General features: G+C 41.0%; 1 protein-coding gene across 4 annotated transcripts in view; it reads left to right on the top strand.

The window, feature by feature from the left end:
• Positions 1 to 21,279, top strand: part of nf1a (neurofibromin 1a) — a 282,655-nt gene that overhangs the window by 33,255 nt on the left and 228,121 nt on the right. For all 4 annotated transcript variants that reach the window (XM_049576726.1, XM_049576725.1, XM_049576727.1 and 1 more), the window contains exons 4-6: positions 15,367 to 15,557; positions 16,133 to 16,239; positions 20,991 to 21,058. In XM_049576726.1, the coding sequence (XP_049432683.1) occupies positions 15,367 to 15,557; positions 16,133 to 16,239; positions 20,991 to 21,058 (366 nt within the window). The remainder of the gene's footprint in view (positions 1 to 15,366; positions 15,558 to 16,132; positions 16,240 to 20,990; positions 21,059 to 21,279) is intronic.

Here is a 21,279-nt window from a genome sequence, read left to right as displayed (position 1 = left end):
TATGTCCGTGACCGACAGCTAAACCTTGCAACATATGGCTTTTAGTGAGCTGAATACAACTCTGTTGTGCTTCTTCTCGCAAACAGAATGCTTGGATGTAACTCACGAACCACTAAACAGGCTTTATCGAACATTAAGACATTAATCTTCGAATAGATCCCAGACGAACCCCCACATTATGTTACGGACTAGTTAAGTCTAGGGATGTCAACAACTCAGATGATGGGCTAGCCCTAACCTGGAGTGTGTCATTGAAGGAAACAAAAGGAGGAAAGAACAGAACAGTGGACTGGTTTGCCAGGCACGAGAAATAATACAGGTAGGCCAGCTTACCAGGTCCACAGGCTAGGCGCATTCAGAGGCTGGTCAGTCAGTCCAGGCACTGCCAGCTCTGGCCGCGGCTCCAGGTGAGCGGCGAGCTCCATCCTTGCTCTTCCCAACAGTTCAGTTTTTTTGTAGTTAAAATGGATCCGAAAACAAACATAAACTGGTTTTGCTCTCAAAGAGTCTGTGGCTTGGCTGGGTGTGTGTGGCTGTCGACCTCTGCAGCGGCACTTTCAAAACGGAGCGACTCCTCATGACATGGCAGCAAATATTTTCCTCTGCCGCGCTCACACACCTGAATCTTGTCACCTCATTAACCCGAGAGGGTGCGTGCGCACCTCAATGACGTGACATCAAAAAAAAAAAAAAAAACACAGCTCAACCATGCCTTTATTTCTCAGTGGAAACCAGTCCAAAACGTAAATAAAAGACAAGGAGAAGAAAAGAGGAACTATAATCCCCCTATCACTCCTAACAGTATATATCTATCTCTATATATATCTATATATTTCTCTCTCTCTCCCTCTCTCTCTATATATATATATATGTATGCATGTATGTATGTATATACATACAGTACAGGCCAAAAGTTTGGACACACCTTCTCATTCAATGCGTTTTCTTTATTTTCATGACTATTTACATTGTAGATTCTCACTGAAGGCAAGGAGTTATGTACTTAACAAAAAAAAAGGTGAAATAACTGAGAACATGTTTTATATTCTAGTTTCTTCAAAATAGCCACCCTTTGCTCTGATTACTGCTTTGCACACTCTTGGCATTCTCTCCATGAGCTTCAAGAGGTAGTCACCTGAAATGGTGGTGTTTAGCACTTGTTGGCCCCTTTGCCTTCACTCTGCGGTCCAGCTCACCCCAAACCATCTCGATTGGGTTCAGGTCCGGTGACTGTGGAGGCCAGGTCATCTGCCGCAGCACTCCATCACTCTCCTTCTTGGTCAAATAGCCCTTACACAGCCTGGAGGTGTGTTTGGGGTCACTGTCCTGTTGAAAAATAAATGATCGTCCAACTAAACACAAACCGGATGGGATGGCATGTCGCTGCAGGATGCTGTGGTAGCCATGCTGGTTCAGTGTGCCTTGAATTTTGAATAAATCCCCAACAGTGTCACCAGCAAAACACCCCCACACCATCACACCTCCTCCTCCATGCTTCACAGTGGGAACCAGGCATGTGGAATCCATCCGTTCACCTTTTCTGCGTCTCACAAAGACACGGCGGTTGGAACCAAAGATCTCAAATTTGGACTCATCAGACCAAAACACAGATTTCCACTGGTCTAATGTCCATTCCTTGTGTTTCTTGGCCCAAACAAATCTCTTCTGCTTGTTGCCTCTCCTTAGCAGTGCTTTCCTAGCAGCTAGGGGAAGGCCTGATTCGCGCAGTCTCCTCTTAACAGTTGTTCTAGAGATGGGTCTGCTGCTAGAACTCTGTGTGGCATTCATCTGGTCTCTGATCTGAGCTGCTGTTAACTTGCAATTTCTGAGGCTGGTGACTCGGATGAACTTATCCTCAGAAGCAGAGGTGACTCTTGGTCTTCCTTTCCTGGGTCGGTCCTCATGTGTGCCAGTTTTGTTGTAGCGCTTGATGGTTTTTGCGACTCCACTTGGGGACACATTTAAAGTTTTTGCAATTTTCCGGACTGACTGACCTTCATTTCTTAAAGTAATGATGGCCACTCGTTTTTCTTTAGTTAGCTGATTGGTTCTTGCCATAATATGAATTTTAACAGTTGTCCAATGGGGCTGTCGGCTGTGTATTAACCGGACTTCTGCACAACACAACTGATGGTCCCAACCCCATTGATAAAGCAAGAAATTCCACTAATTAACCTTGATAAGGCACACCTGTGAAGTGGAAACCATTTCAGGTGACTACCTCTTGAAGCTCATGGAGAGAATGCCAAGAGTGTGCAAAGCAGTAATCAGAGCAAAGGGTGGCTATTTTGAAGAAACTAGAATATAAAACATATTTTCAGTTATTTCACCTTTTTTTGTTAAGTACATAACTCCACATGTGTCCATTCATAGTTTTGATGCCTTCAGTGAGAATCTACAATGTAAATAGTCATGAAAATAAAATAATGAATGAGAAGGTGTGTCCAAACTTTTGGCCTGTACTGTATGTATATACATACATACATGCATACATATATATATAGAGAGACATATATATATATATATATATATATATATATATATATATATATATATATATATATATATATATATATTGAAGATATCCATAAAAATGCATATGCTAACTGAGGAAAAAGTTAGGACACCCTACCCCCTAATAGCTAGTGTTACCCCCTTTGGCTGAAATAACTTCAGTGAGACGCTTCTTGTAGCCGTCTAGCAGTCTCCGACATCGGTCTGAGGAGAGTTTGCCCCACTCCTCAATGCAGAATTCTTTCAGCTGTGAGATGTTTGAGGGGTTTCTTACATGCACAGCCCGTCTCAAGTCACTCCACAGCATCTCAATGGGATTAAGATCTGGGCTTTGACTCGGCCATTCCAGGACTCTCCATTTCTTAGTTTTCAGCCAGTTCTTGGTGGATTTACTGGTATGTTTTGGGTCATTGTCATGTTGCAGGGTCCAGTTCCGCTTCAGCTTTAATTTTTTTTACAGATGGTCTCACATGTTCATCAAACACCCTCTAATAGACGATAGAATTCATGGTGGATTCTATGATGGTGAGCCGGCCAGGTCCTGCTGCAGCAAAGCATCCCCAAACCATGACACTTCCACCTCCATGCTTCACAGTTGATATGAGGTTCTTTTCCTGGAATGCTGTATTGGGTTTACGCCAAACATGTCCTCTCTTCTGACGTCCAAATAATTCAATTTTAGACTCATCTGTCCAAAGAACATTATTCCAGAAGTCCTGGTCTTTGTCTATGTTCACTCTGGCAAACTTCAGTCTGGCCTTCATGTTTCTCTTAGAGAGCAAAGGTTTCCTCCTTGCACACCTCCCATGAAAGTTAAACCTGTGCAGTCTCTTTCTGATTGTAGAGGCATGCACTTTCACATCAACAGTAGCAAGAGCCTGCTGTAGGTCCCGTGATGATACTTTAGGGTTTTTGGAGACTTCTTTTAGCATCTTGTGGTCTGCTCTCGGGGTGAACTTGCTTGGACGGCCAGACCTGGGCATGGTGGCAGTTGTTTTGAATGTCCTCCACTTGTAGACTATTTTCCGGACGGTGGAATGGCTGACTTCATATTCTTTTGAGATCTTTTTGAATCCCTTACCAGACTCATAAGCTGCTACAATCTTCTTTCTGAAGGCCTCAGACAGCTCTTTTGATCTCACCATGGTGTTCACTGTCACTTCAGCAGTCTGGAGCACACCAAACTAAATGTCTGAGGTTTAAAAGGGCAAGCCTCCTTCAAAATGCTGAGTAACGATGTTCTAATCATGTGCACCTGATGTGATACACCTGTGTGTGATTTTAGCCATTTTAAGTGGGAATAAATGTGGGGGTGTCCTAATTTATTCCTCACCAGAAATTGCATTTTTTTTAAAATTACATTTTACAGAAAGTTATAAAAATCTTTTCTTAAGTTTTAATTGTTTCGTTATATTACCTGAATCTCCCAGTATTGTTAGAATTGATGTGTGTGTGTGTGTGTGTGTGTATGTATGCATATATATATATATATATATATGTATATATATATATATATATATATATATATGTACACAGGCCAAAAGTTTGGACACACCTTCTCATTCAATGCGTTTTCTTTATTTTCATGACTATTTACATTGTAGATTCTCACTGAAGGCATCAAAACTATGAATGAACACATGTGGAGTTATGTACTTAACAAAAAAAGGTGAAATAACTGAAAACATGTTTTATATTCTAGTTTCTTCAAAATAGCCACCCTTTGCTCTGATTACTGCTTTGCACACTCTTGGCATTCTCTCCATGAGCTTCAAGAGGTAGTCACCTGAAATGGTTTCCACTTCACAGGTGTGCCTTATCAGGGTTAATTAGTGGAATTTCTTGCTTTATCAATGAGGTTGGGACCATCAGTTGTGTTGTGCAGAAGTCAGGTTAATACACAGCCGACAGCCCTATTGGACAACTGTTAAAATTCATATTATGGCAAGAACCAATCAGCTAACTAAAGAAAAACGAGTGGCCATCATTACTTTAAGAAATGAAGGTCAGTCAGTCCGGAAAATTGCAAAAACTTGAAATGTGTCCCCAAGTGGAGTCGCAAAAACCATCAAGCGCTACAACGAAACTGGCACACATGAGGACCGACCCAGGAAAGGAAGACCAAGAGTCACCTCTGCTTCTGAGGATAAGTTCATCCGAGTCACCAGCCTCAGAAATCGCAAGTTAACAGCAGCTCAGATCAGAGACCAGATGAATGCCACACAGAGTTCTAGCAGCAGACCCATCTCTAGAACAACTGTTGAGAGGAGACTGCGCGAATCAGGCCTTCATGGTCAAATAGCTGCTAGGAAAGCACTGCTAAGGAGAGGCAACAAGCAGAAGAGATTTGTTTGGGCCAAGAAACACAAGGAATGGACATTAGACCAGTGGAAATCTGTGCTTTGGTCTGATGAGTCCAAATTTGAGATCTTTGGTTCCAACCGCCGTGTCTTTGTGAGACGCAGAAAAGGTGAACGGATGGATTCCACATGCCTGGTTCCCACTGTGAAGCATGGAGGAGGAGGTGTGATGGTGTGGGGGTGTTTTTCTGGTGACACTGTTGGGGATTTATTCAAAATTGAAGGCACACTGAACCAGCATGGCTACCACAGCATCCTGCAGAGACATGCCATCCCATCCGGTTTGCGTTTAGTTGGACGATCATTTATTTTTCAACAGGACAATGACCCCAAACACACCTCCAGGCTGTGTAAGGGCTATTTGACCAAGAAGGAGAGTGATGGAGCGCTGCGCTGCTGGCCTCCACAGTCACCGGACCTGAACCCAGTCGAGATGGTTTGGGTTGAGCTGGACCGCAGAGTGAAGGCAAAGGGGCCGACAAGTGCTAAACACCTCTGGGAACTCCTTCAAGGCTGTTGGAAAACCATTTCAGGTGACTACCTCTTGAAGCTCATGGAGAGAATGCCAAGAGTGTGCAAAGCAGTAATCAGAGCAAAGGGTGGCTATTTTGAAGAAACTAGAATATAAAACATGTTTTCAGTTATTTCACCTTTTTTTGTTAAATACATAACTCCACATGTGTTCATTCATAGTTTTGATGCCTTCAGTGAGAATCTACAATGTAAATAGTCATGAAAATAAAGAAAACGCATTGAATGAGAAGGTGTGTCCAAACTTTTGGCCTGTACTGTATATATAGCTGGCTGTAATGTTACAGGTATTCTAACTGATTACCTGAAGCAGCATTATAACCACATAAGCTATAGGCTAATGTTAAACATACAGCAGCATAAGCTACGTACATAGCATACATAAGCCAGCCAAGATAGTAATTTACCATCTTATGTGATTTGCATAAGCTATTGCAACAGACGGCAAGGGTGAAAGTAGTTTTAAATTATTACCATCGCTTCATATTGTTCACCTCTCCTCGCTTCATGCATTTTTAAAAAGCAAAGTCAAAAACGAAACGAACAGATTCAGTATTTCAATATTTTACTGTACCTGTATGGAGTAGAAAGAAATTAGGAACACTTCACAACGTGTATAGTAAAATATTTGTTTTCATGTTTACGGTGCTGGCATGTATGAAACCTTAATGAACACTTAAAACCATGCATGTCATTTTTTTCTTTTTCTCTTTTCCTCTTTACCTATTTTTCGTTGTAAAAAACATTCATCAACATCTGCAATAAACTCAATGAGCTATTTAAATATTTACTCTTTAACTCACGCGATGTCCGGACAAGGCTCCGTCCAGCATGGACCAAAACACAGCACAGACGTTTCAGAAGCAATTCGGAACGACACACAGACAAAGTGGTGTTTAAAACTGCGTATATTGCCAGCAGATCTATTTTCTGGTCTAAAGTGCGGCTGTGACTGGTTCTGAATGTGGGCTTTAGCAGGAAGCCACTCTCTTCTCTTCTTGGTACTGCGTACCGCCACTGAATCTTTTAGTGGTATGCAATACCGGACCATACCAGCTTACTTTCACCCCTGAACAGACGTGCACGCCAACTCAAACATGACATGCATCTCAATATAATTGATAAAACATGAGGACATTCCCATGGATTTTGTTAGCTAATATGAAATGGAACTCACCTTGAATTCTTTGAAAAGATCTAGATGCCAGCCTCGTAAGTGCTTAGCTAAATTGGAAATATTTCCTCCCTTGGTCTGAATACCATGGTGGTGTCGTTTGCATAATAGCTTATGTGGATCAATAACCATGCCATGGTCATCTGTCTTGAATGCAGAGTATTTCCAGACACGACTTTTGGTGCCTTTGTTTTTTCTCCGATAAGATGGTTTGGAGCACTTGCTTTGGCCATCCTTTCGCTTGTAGTTATGCCATTTGTAGTTCTACTTCCTCCTCACCCCCTTGCTCTGAATGTTGACATGGACTATAATGCTATGGTGTATACTGCCCCCATCAGTTCCGGAAGAGTCATAGCGCCGATTCTTACACTGGTTTTCCTGTTCACTTCACGATGGCAGCGCTGTCACACAGTTTGTGGTTTGTAGACATGCAAAGTAGGACATCAGGTAGGAACTACGCAGGTGGAACTAATGTTTACAGTGGTGGAAAAAAGTTTTCGGACACCCCGTGCATTTGTGAAATATTGCATTAAGGTCTTAGGTCTTCAAGTGCAATTTCTTTTAGTACAGTCACAGCCAAAATACTAAATAAATCCTAAAAAAGCCATTAAAAACTTAAAATTGATTGGTTCCATAAAAATACATAAGAAGTTTTGAGTATTGGGTCATTTTGGTACCAGTGATGAAGGTCGTTCTTTTTATTAAAAGACACAATTTTTGTTTCCAAGCTTCGTGTCTACATAAAGCCAGCACATTTGAAAGTTCTTCAGACACAAAAATGGCTAAAACAAGGAACCTAACACAGGAAACACGCCTGAAGATAAAGATTCTCAGCCAGGAAGGGTACAGCTGCCGCCAGATAGCCAGGAAGTGCAGATGCAGTTCTTCAGCAGTTGGATACACTCTGCAGAAATACAGATGAACCAACAGCTTAGAAGACAAACCAAGATCTGGGCGTCCAAGGGTTTCTTCAGCAAGAAATGACCGCATCCTGATCCACATGTGCAGGCAAAACCGCCGAATGACATCACAGGAGCTTCAGCAGCAGTGGTCAAACCAAACTGGTGTCCAGTGTTCCACCCACACTGTACGTGGCCGACTTTTAGATCATGGCTTAAGGTCCTACAAGGCTATCAAGAAGCCCCTGATCAATGAGAGACAGAGGTTACGTTGGGCCCAGGCACACAAGAACTGGACAGCCAGGAACTGGAAGAAGATTTTGTGGTCAGATGAGTCCAGTTTCCAGCTTTATCTTCCTCCTACTAATGTGACGGTACGCAGAAGGTCAGGCAAAGCATTATCTCCAGCATGTACAGTACCTACTGTCAAGCATGGTGGAGGCAGTATCATGGTTTGGGGATGCATGAGTGCTGCTGGTGTTGGTCATCTCACTGTCTGTGATGGCACGTTGAACTCTACCAAGTATTGTACCATTCTCGAAACCCACATGCTCCCTTCTGCGCGTGCACTGTTCCGTCGAGGTAAAAACTGGATATTTCAACAAGATAATGCCCCTTGCCACACATCCAAGGCCAGTAGAACTTGGCTGCAGGAGCACAGTATCCAGGTCTTAGAGTGGCCAGCTCAATCCCCGGACATGAGCCCCATTGAAAATCTGTGGTGGATTATCAAAAGGTCTGTTTCAAAGCATAAACCAAAGAATTTAGAAGAATTAAAAGCAGTAATTCAAGAAGAATGGGACAAGATTACCCCTCAACAGTGTGAAAGGCTCGTGGGGAACATGCCAGCCAGGATTAGAGCTCTACTACGTGCCAGTGGCAGGACTACTAAATATTAATTTGATGATATGATGGTTTATTTATTTTTTGTTCAGTTTTGAACACATTCTCTGTTATTTGTTGACTTTGATACCGACAATGTTGAGAACTGACATATTGAAACTGTCAAGAATTTAGTTTTGTTAGTTTTTCTTGTAAACAATAAACAAAAAAATATAATTTGTGTTTGTTTGTATCTGTCTAATGCAGCCACACCAAAAAAGATTTTTCCACAAATATTTCATGATAATATTTGAGATTGTGTAAAATTTTAAGGGTGTCCAAAAACTTTTTCCACCCCTGTATGTAAACAGACGATAATCAAGGTCAGAGCATCTTTGGTAGCAGACCTAGCAGACATGGCAACAGCAAAGAAGTCAAAAGTTGACAGCGAGGGTCGCCGCTTTAAGGAGCGGTGGAAAGTCGAATACTTCTTCACTGAAAGCCAAAACAGTTGTGTTTGTCTCATCTGCCAAGAGACCGTCGCTGTTACGAAGGAGTTCAATGTGAAGAGACATTTCAAGACTAAGCATAATTCATACCGGCAGTTGTCCAGCAGTGAACGGGAAGAGAAAGTGAAGCAGCTCGAAGCTAACCTAGCCTCCCAGCTGTGGCTTTTTACTCGGGCCAAGGAGTCAAAGGAAAACACCACCAGGGCCAGTTATGACGTGGTGATGCTTATTGCAAAACATGGAAAGCCTTTTACTGAAGGTGATTTTGTGAAAGATTGTGTGCTGAAGATGGTGGATAACATTTGCCCTAAAAAGAAGCAGGAGTTTAAAAATGTGTGCCTTGCTCACAACAAGATGGCACGGGGAATTGATGTCCTCAGACATCAAGAGACAAGTCAGCAGTAGGGCTGTCAAAAGCACCATGAAATTGAGTTCGAATAATATTCAAATTTATTATTATTATTTATTTATTTATTTATTTTTTTACAAAAAAACACAAAAAATAAGATGCTTATTGCTGGCGCAGTATGAACCTGACACTCAAACACCCGTTCTGACCTCACTGAAGTGTCAGGTATGACCAACTTCTGCCTTGCTATCTGAGCAATGTTTGGATACTTCAGTGCGTAGTTTTTCACCACAAGAGTGGATCCTGGTCGGCTCGTAGTGGTGTCTCATTCTGGTAACGTTTCATCTTTTCTTCAAAAAGGGTAGGCAGGGAGGCAGCAGGTGCAACACTCTCCCTGTATGTCTCCCCAAATAGGTCACACAACGTGGACAGCGCAGTGGGTGGTGTTTGCGCAGCAGGCTCCTCTGTCAGTGCGTCCCTCTCTGGCCCGGCTTGTGCGCAAGCCATCTCCGCCTGAATGGGATTTGTCATGATATACAACATTATTGATCGTATTAATTAATTATTAATGATATTCGAATTATCAAATTTAGGTTTGAACTCATAAAAAATATATATATATTCGAATATATTTCGAACTTCAAATTTTTTTTGACAGCTCTAGTCAGCAGCAGAGGGGTGGATTTTGACTTTTTCTCCCTTGCCTGTGATGAAAGCACTGACATCACTGACACGGCTCAGTTGCTTATTTTTTTGCGAGGAATTGATGATAATATGAACATTACTGAAGAACTGCTTGATCTCCATACTCTTAAAGGCCAGACCAGAGGAGTGGATTTGTTTCAGTCCCTCTCTTCAGTTGTTGATGACGTGAAACTGCCATGGAGAAAACTGAGTGGGATAGCAATGGATGGCGCTCCCGCAATGGTGGGTGAACAAAGTGGATTAGCCTCGCTGATATGCAACAAAGTCAGTGAGCACAGGGGCAATGCCATTAAACTCCACTGTATAATTCACCACCAGGTCCTGTGTGCTAAATGTCTTAAGTTTGAACATGTTGTGAAACCAGTAGTGAAAACTACAAACTTCATTCGTGCCAATGCGCTGAACCACTGCCACTTTCAGAAGTTTCTCCTGGACATGGAGGCAGAGTATGGAGATGTCATTTACCACCACTATGTGAGGTGGCTCAGTCGGGGGTCTGCGCTGCAACGGTTCTTCTCTCTCAGGAAGGAGATTGAACAGTTTTTGGCTGAAAAGGAGCAGCCAATGGGAGAACTACCAAATCCTGCCTGGCTGACAGATTTGGCATTTCTGACTGACATCACGAAGCATTTGAATGCTCTTAACATCAGCCTGCAGGGGAAAGATGGAGTGTTCAGCCAAATATATGCACACATCAAGGCCTTTATGACCAAACTCCAGCTGTTCAAAAAACACCTGTCACAAAGAGAGCCCAACACTGCACACTTCCCCACACTGCGAGAGGTAATGGACAGTTTTCCATGGGAAAACTTCAGTGCGCAAGTGGGAAAATATGCAAACAGAGATTGCATCTCTCTATGCACAGTTTAATGGACGCTTTCAGGATTTTGCTGTCATTGAAAAGGACATGCTCCTTTTCTCGTCTCCCTTCTCTGTGGATCCCGATAATGCTCCACATCACCTGCACCTGGAGCTCATTGAGCTGCAGTGTCATGATGAGCTGCGCAGCTGACACCAGCAGCTCTTGCTTGTGAACTTTTATCAGCAGCTGGATGAGGACAGGTTCCCCGAAATACGGGCACTTGCCAAGAAAATGCTGAGCTTGTTTGGGTCACCGTACGTGTGTGAACAGGCCTTCTCTGTTATGAACTTGAACAAGAACCGCTTGAGGTCCTTATTAACTGATTAACCCATCTACGTGACATTTTACACATCACAACCACAGCTCTCGAACCAGACATATCTGCTGCAGTCGAGATCCCAGTTTCACCCAACTCATTAGTCCCAGTGAGTTGCCTGTCTCAGATGGTCATCAAATTAACTAAACTTTAAAACTGGATTCATAACTGCTAGTTTATAGCCTAATTGTTGCGAAATATTTGCTGTGTTATTGATGAGCCCTTATGAGATGTGAGGTCAGTGACTTGTGTTGTATTGTTTTTATTGATAACTGGAGGTTTTATATTTCGTGTTGATATTTCAGTTAACAGTTAAGTGCACCTGAACTTTTGGCACTTCTAAAATTGAACTTTGAACAACTGTTTGCTGTGTATTTGATCTTATTGAAGACCTGTGTAAGTTATGGGGTAGTTATGTTCAAGGAGACTACTGCATACACTTCCAATTTAAATTGTAAATATTCTTATTATTGTATTATTATAATTGATTTTATTGTGACACAATAACATTAATGATGATAATAATAATAATAATAGTAGAATATTCACAATTTATTGTGTTGTTTTCTCTGATAGGTTTCTTATTTCATGTTGATGTTTCATAATTCATGTCAGAGTGCTGTGCCTTTGCAGATGTGCAAGAAAGGCTTTTTTTTTGTTATTAATTATTGATAGCCTATTGAACTATTGATTTAAGGACTAACATTGCACTGAAAATAAAATCGTTAGTCGAGTAAATTGATTTAATAGAAAAGGTTTCGCGAGTATTGGTTCTCATGACATCACTACATGCGACACTGATTGACAGCAGAGACGCCGCTGTGGAGACAACAAATAATGCTTGCTACTGTAAGTAAGTGCAGTAGAACCTTAGTGAGTAAAAGCCAGTACTTAATCAGTAACGTCACCCCTGTTCAAAAAGCATAATCATGTAGAAAGTAATATTTTAATTTGCTCTTTCCACAGTCTCTTATCCACTGTTTTACACAAACATATTACGCCTGCTCAGCTAACAGCAAATTGGTATAAACAAGCTAAAACGAAGGCTGTCTGTATGTAGTAAAGCTGTTAAGCTTAGTTTGCCACTAGACTTGCACCGATTAATAGGCAGTGCTCGGAATCGGGCCGGTTTTCACGTGATCGGCCGTGACTGGCCGGTCAGTCTAAAATATGCCGATTTAAAACGCCAGTCAAATTACTGCTGTGCCGCATGATTGACATTGTGTAACATCAGCAGCACACACACACGCACATGTGCAACTCACGGCTTGGGCAATGTGAGGAAGTGAAACATGGACGGCTTCTCACCTTAATCATTCACGCACACACATCAAAAAAGAGAAGGAGAAAGTTGTTAATTGTCCGTGTTAAACTTAAAGGAGCTATATGTAAGAAATCTAAAGCAAATAGTCGTACAATCATCCTAATATGTCACAGAGACTCAGGAATAATGTTAATATAACATACTGATGTCACCGACAACAATAGCACAGCCAGAATATTCGCATTAAAAAATTTTTTTTACGGTCCGCAAATTGTGTTTATGTTTTGAATTTGTGTTTTGGCCTGTTGCGCCACCCACCGCCGTCTACCAGTCACACAGTCAGTAGAGTCTCAGCATCAGTTACAGCTATGACTGAGCTACAATGGCTGACAGTGCGACTAAAACCAAACGACCTCGTTATGATTCCCAAAAACGCCAAGACAAAACTCGAGGCAAAGTGAGGGTCTATACAGGAGATGCTTTTGAACGGTGGAGACGGTTGAAAGTGGAGAAGAATTTGAAATTGGATGCCGAAGTGGCTACTCTTCTCCTCGACAGGTAAGCTGTAGCCAAAGTTGGCTGACTAGCATCATAGCTAGACGGGGATGGACATTTCGAATACTTTCAACTGTTATTCATTTTCGATCATACATTGTAGCCCATGTGTAGGTGGGTCATCGACCCGACTGATTTTTTGAGAAACAAACGTTAGCAGCACAGCAAACAGCATTAGCAGTGTCCTGGTACATAGCATTAGCAGCCGGCTCCTCCCCGGCTGTACGGTCCAATGGAAAATTGAAGATCAAAGACGCGACGACGGGCCCTGCCACGGCAGCCGCCCGTGGGCAAACATATCAGTCTCCAGCATGCCGCTGTCCAGCAACCTCGAATCTGTAGGGGAGGGGGGGCGGACACGACTCTCAGCAGTATTTTGAATTTGAGCGCAGTAACCATTTTGGCCACATTCTTAGATATGGCACCTTTAACTGCGGAGCTCTCACTGCTGCACTGTGCCGCTTGAAACTGACAAGGCGCGTGTCTGCATGCTGAAGATGCGTGTGTCCGCACGCTTACTAGTGGGCACGTCCCGTAGACCTGTGTGAATTTTCCACAGAAATTACCCACAAATGCTATACACCAAGAAATATTATATTATTTATCTATATTTTTATTTATGTATGCCTTTTTTCCTTATTTATTTTAATACTGTACCTGAAGTTATATTTGAGCAAAAAGGGAAACGTTTCTTAACCTGTGTCACTTTTTTTTTTTGAAAAAGCTGGTTGTATCTTGGTTAAAATGTTCTAATAAAGCAAAGATAGAAAATATTGCAATATCTTGTGTGCTGTAAAGTGGTTTGAAAAAAAATGAAATCGGAATCGGCTATCCAAACACTCTGCAAATGGGAAATCGGTATCGGCCCAAAAAATTGTAATCAGTGCAAGTCTATTTGCCACTTGCCTTAAAATTTATCAGCAGTAGCCTACTTGCAGATGATCAGTCACACCAGCAGCAGAGGGAGCACAGAGGACAGGAGGAATAACTGATACTCGCTGTTGTCAGTGTGTGCTTCATTCTTTCTAAACTTCACTCAGTGTTGTGATGACATTTCATTTTAGATTTGTTTCCAGTGAAGTATTATTAGGTTTATATAATGACTTTGCTGTTGTAAACATTTCTGCTGCTGCTCTAGAAAAAACATTTAGTTATATTTAAAATATTCAGTTTTGATCCTGATCTGAATTAATTATTCAGTGATTAAAGAATAACATATTTTTAATAAGCTATTACATAGTAATGAAAACAAAAAACATAAAAAGTATTTATGAGGGGCGTCAGTAGCATAGTGGATAGTGCCGGTGCCCTGTGTACAGAGGCGATGCCTTGCTGCAGCGGTGACTCCGGCTTGCAACCCTTTGCTGCATGTCAACCCCCACTCTCTCTCTCACCCCATTTCAATCTGTCCTGTCCATTATAGGCAAAAGCCCCAACAGAATCGATAAGGAGAACAGAATTGGTAAGGAATATCATTGAGAGTAGTATTCCTGTGTCGAGTGTATGGCCATGAAAATTTGCCTCAGTCATGGAAAAGTCATGGAAATTTATTGGTAAAAATGTGTGTGAGCCTTGACAGTGCACACTTCAAGTACGTTTAAGTTACCACAATCAATTACATGTATATGCCTGACAACTGAAAAGCTCTGCAGTGCATTAAGAAAGACAATCCCTGCAATAAGGGTGTTAATTTATTTTCTACAAAACAAGTAAATAGGTCTAAAATGACACACCCTCTGTCTGTCCCTCGAAATGAGTAGCCTATTCTCCAGTGACTGTTGCTTCTGTACAGCCTTTGCCTGCGTTACCTGAATGAACGGTATTTCATTCAGTATTTATTTTCATCAGCTGTACATTTTTTGCACGGATTAGGCGGTTTTGTTGCTTTTTGCAGTGGGGGTGGTGAGTGCGGTTGTCGCTGGTTCTGCACTGCTGTCAATCTCTCCCCCGCCATGTGGATAAACTCTACGCGCCATAAACGCACCAGACTTTAAAGCCAATACTCGATCAGTAACGTCACCCCTGTTCAAAATCTAATGGCAGCTTACTCTGGGCTTTTAACTATTCTCGTCCTTCTTGATCGAAGTGCAGCTTTCGATACCATTTCACATAACATCCTCCTAAATCCCTTTCTTACTGCTTACTGGATATTAAGTCTTGGGATACAACTTCCTCAAACTTAACAGTTATAAAACTGAGGTTGCACAGCTTCACTCTAACCATTGATAACTCCAAAGTCCATCCAGTTCTGTAGTCATACCTTCAGTGAACAGCAGTATAGTAGTGCTTATTGTATCACAGCTAATATCATACCACATTGCTTGATTTGAGCCATCCGTTTTATAAACTGACATACCATGTGTCACATTGCTTCAGTGGGCAATTCAGAAACAAAAATTAACCTATTGCTGTGGGTGGTGACTCATAGCCACCTCTGTTTCAACATATAGGCTTACATCAGTGATCTTTGTCCTGGATGTCTATATCCTCTGTGTCCTCCCTTCAGCAATCCAAGGACTGCTTACGTCTGGATGAGACCATGCTGGTCAAACAGCTGCTGCCGGAGATCTGCCATTTCATCCATACGTACCGTGAGGGCCACCAGCATGCCGCTGAGCTTCGGGCCTCTGCTTCAGCCGTCCTCTTCTCTCTGAGCTGCAACAACTTCAACGCTGTCTTCAGCCGCATCTCCACCAGGTAGCTCACTTACCCAGTGTGTCACTAGGACAGGCTGCTGGAGCAGCATGTGCTCTTCTTAAGAATGGCTACAAGTAACATTTCTCTGAAATCTGTGATGATATCTGCTTGACCAGTGGTGTTGACCTCTAATATGATTATGTATATTTGTTGTAAAATATATAAATGCTGCTCAAGATTTACTGTCCCACTTTGATGAATTAGGTCCAGAAAAATGTATTAATTTAAAGAAACAGTGTAAATGCAAAAAAAAAAAATTACACTTGAACTTGCAAGTAGTTATTTTATTTGCAAACAAAAAAACCTCAGAACATTTCTGAATGGAAATGTACTGAGTTCCTTTCCCAGTGGCCATATTTCACAGGCATTAATTGCTGGTGCCAAACATTACAGAACAGGGGATGTAATGGTAGTATTCAAATCAGACGACAGGCGTCTCATGTAATGTCTTGTCTTTGAGGTTTAATGAAGTAAAACCACCATGACCATATATTGGTTAAATTATCTTGTTGTATTTTGAGGGAATATGTCAATTTCTCCATTGTAAATATTTGTGCTTTGGTGTGTCTCCTCAGGCTACAGGAGCTGACGGTGTGCTCCGAGGACAATGTGGATGTTCATGACATAGAGCTGATGCAGTATATCAATGTGGACTGCTCCAAGCTGAAGAGGCTGCTACAAGGTTAGCCTCTAATGGTCATACAGCTTTACATTATCTTTGTCAGAACTTATTAACCTCTTCCATTCCACTCCTTTTTTTTTTTGTCTTTTTTGGGGGGGGGGGGCTTTAATGGGAGACAGCATGTCAACAGTATATGCCACATAGAGGTGTATAAATCCACTGAAGGCAGGGAACATGAAGATGAATTTGAAATACAGCTCAGTACTGTGGGTCAGGTTTTTCATAGTCAGAAACATATAGCGCACATTAGGTCTCATTCATGAAATGTGAGCAGAAGGAATTTGTGTGTAAACTGTTCGCAGAAGGAAATTTACGTGCATGTCCGCATTCATCAATATTTTAGTAGCTCCGATCTTTTCATAGCTACTAACAAAATCTACTCCTGCTCCTGACCACTCGTAGTGCTTGTGTAAATTTAGTAAAGCACATAAATATTGCTTGTCACTATTGGAAATTACAATTATAACTCGTATTGCGCTCTGTTATGTACACAATACACAGATGCCTTTGAAACATGTAATCTAAACATGACAAAAATATTAAAAATATAACACATTTAGTTAAATTAGTTGGCTATTAGCAGGTTTAATGGTTCAGGATTGTGAATTATCTATGTAAATCAACTCAATAGATTATACGTTCTCTCTACATGTTGAATGATGATAATAAAAATATCCTTAAGAACAGCCGGATCACAGCCTCTTCGGCCTCGGTGCCTGGGTTCAGCACGGGCAGCAGGAGCAGCAGGTGGTGGAGCCACGAAGGAGCACGCGCCAGCTGAAAGAATTATTTGAGACAACACGTTTTTTTGTTTTGTTTTGTTTTGTTTTTGGCTTTTTGATCATTTGAATGAATAAATCTGATTTGAAAAATGTTTAATTTACGCTATATAAAACAGAGCTTTAGGGTATTAAAATTCAAATAATTTGAAGACGATGCATACAAAACTGCTGTAGGCTATATGTTATCCGTATCATTTGTTAAAATTAATGTTAAATAGCTCTACATTCCGACAGCCATCACTGATTTAGAGTTTATCCATTACGCACAAAACATCTCTGGTTCCCGTTCCCACTTCATTCAAAGCCCCACAAATGAATCTTTTATTTGTTTGGTGACTGCTGTGTTTTTTTGTGTGTGTGCTTATGCGTTTCTTTGCCTCCGGTTTCATATCAAACCATTTACGCTTCACCTCTGACATGGTTCTTTGTACCATGGAGACAACATTAACAGCATCTGTTACCTCCCTCCAGGCCTTCGCTTTGCCTGTCCCTGTCACACCACTACTAACTGAAGAAAATAATAAAATGTTTTTTCTTAAGTCCACTTCACCCAAAATTATTTTGATCTCCGCTTTGGAAAAATTCTTTTTTCTTTCTTTCTCTTTCTTTGTTTGCGCCATGACTGACAGATCGACGGGATGCACCTACACCTCCTTATATGGCGGGGATTTATGCTAATTGCTGATTACCGGGCGCGCGCTGTCACTTTACAGTGGATTGGCATTCATGATCATACACACGTGTTTACGATCAAATCTGAGTTTCCTGCGGCATTCCTGAATCCGGAGTAGGTATTTAGTAGCGTAGGCTTTTATGTGCATATCTACACACAGATTTACTCACTTTTCATGAATGAGACCCATTGTGTTTTGGTTAGACACCTCTTTTAATTTTTAGAGTTTAGATTGTGTAGGGTTTTAGATTATCACGATGGAAGTATTTGATTGCCATTCCTTTGCTCAATTATGTTAAATTGTTGCAGCTGTTTTTTGGGTTGATACAATTTGTTAAAAAGTTTTGGTGCTAACTTCAAACATTTTCCAACCACTCAAAAACTGATAGAATGGTCAAAAATCCCTCAAAAAAAAAATGCATGATCACACCAAGACCTTTAGGGACATAATAGGAAAGCCATGCCAAATCCTCTAAATCCTGAGGTCTCTGGTTTGTGCTTGTGAAGTTTTATGAGGCTGTGGTTATCCTATAGGTCACTATAGGTCATTTATACAGTGATGTCCATTTCAAAAAATGGTCTCACCGCAATAAAATGGCTGTTATGGTGACTAACATTGTCACATGTGAATAAAACTGAGCTCATTAAATCCACAAAAGTCTCAGCTCTTCAGTCCGACCAAATTTATACAATTCCAAGACTGTTTAGGGACCCCAGTATGCAGAAATATTCAAATACAATTAGCAAAAATAACACATTTGTACTGCATGTGGAAAAACTGCTTGGTTATTGCCCAAAACTGCCTTGGACTAGCATTAAGTGGGTGTGTGTGTTGCTAGTTTTTCCCCTTGCTAAAACTTAACCTGAATTTGAAACCATAGAAATAAAATGAGTCGACAAGATACTGAACTGTTTGCTGTGATTATTTTACTTGTTAAAAAGAATATGGTGATTGTTGTTAGTTGTTATGGTGACAAGTCACATGCACTAGTTTGAGAGTAGGGAAAATATGCTGCGATCCAGCCAAAAAAACGTGCATCAGATCAGATCACACTGCAGGGGAAAAGTGCGATACTAGCACTGTGATACTAGCACTCCACTCCACAAATCCGCTCTAGCTTTTCCATCCAGCACTTCATTGTAACACATGAAGAAGAGAGGAGAGTGGGTCTGTGTTTGGTGAACTTTGGTCCCTGCAGTTCTATGTTTCACACACAGCAGCAGCACCAGGCTGCCACTGGCAGTAGAGATAACTGACTTTGGAAGTTATGTCTTTTTTATTTATGTAACAGATGTCAAACAAAGCCTTCTTTTAAATTTGCTACTGCCTATTTTATGTTAAAAATTTAAATATCTAATAAATGGCTCAAGTTTTGTCATAATAATCTACTGTTGTGGACTATTCATTCCACATTACAAAATAAGTACTAAAAAAAGTGAACCTATTGGTCAGAACAGAAAGATAGAAATATGCGCTGGTATCGCATCGGTATCGTATCGGTGCTAAGGCTGTGGTATCGGTATCAGATCGAAAGTGAATAAGTTGGATCGCAGCATCCCTATTTGAGAGCTCTATTTTGGCCTATTCTCACATCTGTTTTCCTTATTAAATTGAAAAATACAACTGTACACCAACCCAAGTTTCTCTCTTTCACCCCACTAACACTAACGTTCAAATGCCTTGTTAACCCATTGTGAAACACGCTTCATTCAAACTTGACAGAAACAAAATAAAACTCACCAAAATCATTTCAGTTAGTTTTGTTAGTCATATAGTAATTTAGACCACTGTTCCAATCATCACCCACTTTGGTTTGGTCAAAATAATAATAATAATTACATTGAAAAGTTAGATGTAAAAAATATTGTAGCTCTAAATGCTGTCTATCCCTGCTGTGCAGATGTTCCTCTGCATCGTTGGTGAAGAGCTAAAACAGCGAGAGCTGGATAAAGCAGTGACGCAGCTATTATCATCTGGCATCAACTTGTTCTACATAATAACAGTACTGTCTATGCTGAAAACACTAAACCGATCTACAGTTTAGATATATGGCCATAGAGGTTACATATGGTTCTAAGGGTACTATACCGAAAGAGTTAAGAGGTAAAAATGCAGCTTATGCCTCTCAGCTGTCCGCTGAGCAGCTGTCCACTGATTATCACTCATTTTTCAGGGGCAGCCACAGCAATGTTACATCATGTTTCAACAAACATGAAATTCATACCAACAAAAGAAATTGGGAAATAAAAGTTATGTTGACATTGTAACAGTAAGGAATTGCTAATTTGAAAATGTGATGTTACTACTTCACTGCTCATTTGGTCATCACTGCAAAACCTCACCTCTGCTAGTTCAAGACTTGCCACAAGTTGGTTTGTTTTGGGGGAAATTTATATGGCAGTTAGCCTGCTACAACGGTTGCAATGGCAACGGTACACATAAAAATAGCCACCGCTCTGACCATCCTGCCATGTCGATTTGAATGGCAATGTATGTTCTTCTCTGATTTTATCTCTATGATTGGAATGTTATTTAGCCCCATTCTAGACAAGCTAGCATGACATTATTGCTACCAATGGATTTCTTAGGTTTTCTGTTTCATATCAAAGCACTATTACAGGCTACAGAGAATATAGCCTCTGACTGACAGGAATGTTGGCCACAGACACCGGCGTCCTCATGGAGTGGAGGAGTGTCAAGGAAGTTATATATTACAAGTTGTTTCACATTTAGATGTAACTTGTATTTTTCTGAGCTGGAATGAGGTGTAGGCCACTTGTTCTCATGGATTGTAACAATGCCTGGGAAAACATGAATTGAGATGGGACAGGGATTCAGGCTGCAACCAAAAAGGTCTTTACTAACAGTGACGGTAGAATGATAGCAGGTTGGTGTTACAAATGTCTGGTGTATGAAATATCTTTATTCTTTAAAGAGGAGTCTGTAAATGACAGCAAATGCAGTGAAGACTCTCACATGGAGCAGAAATGAAATAATTGCACATGAACTATGTTTTGGAACAGAGAGGCCGTCACAAATGCAAATCAGTGATTTTCAAACTAATTCATATTTGGCTTTATTTTTGGCATGCTAAAAACCCCAAAATGTAAAAAAAATAAATAAAGATGTAAAAGATCATATCAGAAAAAAGGGGGTGACCAGATGATGTGCTGTTGTGATCAACTGAAAAAGTTGGTAGCGCCAGTGCTACCTGTGTGAAAGTTAGTATGGTGCCCTGTAGAGGTTGAACCACTGTTTATGATGTTTGTTAATTATGTTGTATGTTTTCTTCCAGAAACTGTGTTGAAGTTTAGAGCTCTCAAGAAGCCTGCCCAGCTAGCAGTCATCAACAGTTTAGAGAAGGTACTTCTACCATCTTGTTTCTGTCCCAAACTATTACCTCACATTTGAATAGCCCTTAGAAGACTTAGGAGAGCACAGAAACAATATGTTCACTTATTGATATGCCCTTTGTCAGTGAATACCTATAATGCCAACAAATAATTGAGCAGTTGTTAACACTTGTTAGCAGAGAAATATCAAGTGAGTCAGTTGGCCCACTCCTACACAACAGAGGGCAGCCG

This window comes from Epinephelus fuscoguttatus, linkage group LG5 (assembly GCF_011397635.1).
Source record: "Epinephelus fuscoguttatus linkage group LG5, E.fuscoguttatus.final_Chr_v1".
Classification (NCBI taxonomy): Eukaryota; Metazoa; Chordata; class Actinopteri; order Perciformes; family Serranidae; genus Epinephelus; species Epinephelus fuscoguttatus.
Note: the sequence above shows the minus strand (reverse complement) of the source record. Positions and strands in the feature narration are given on the sequence as shown.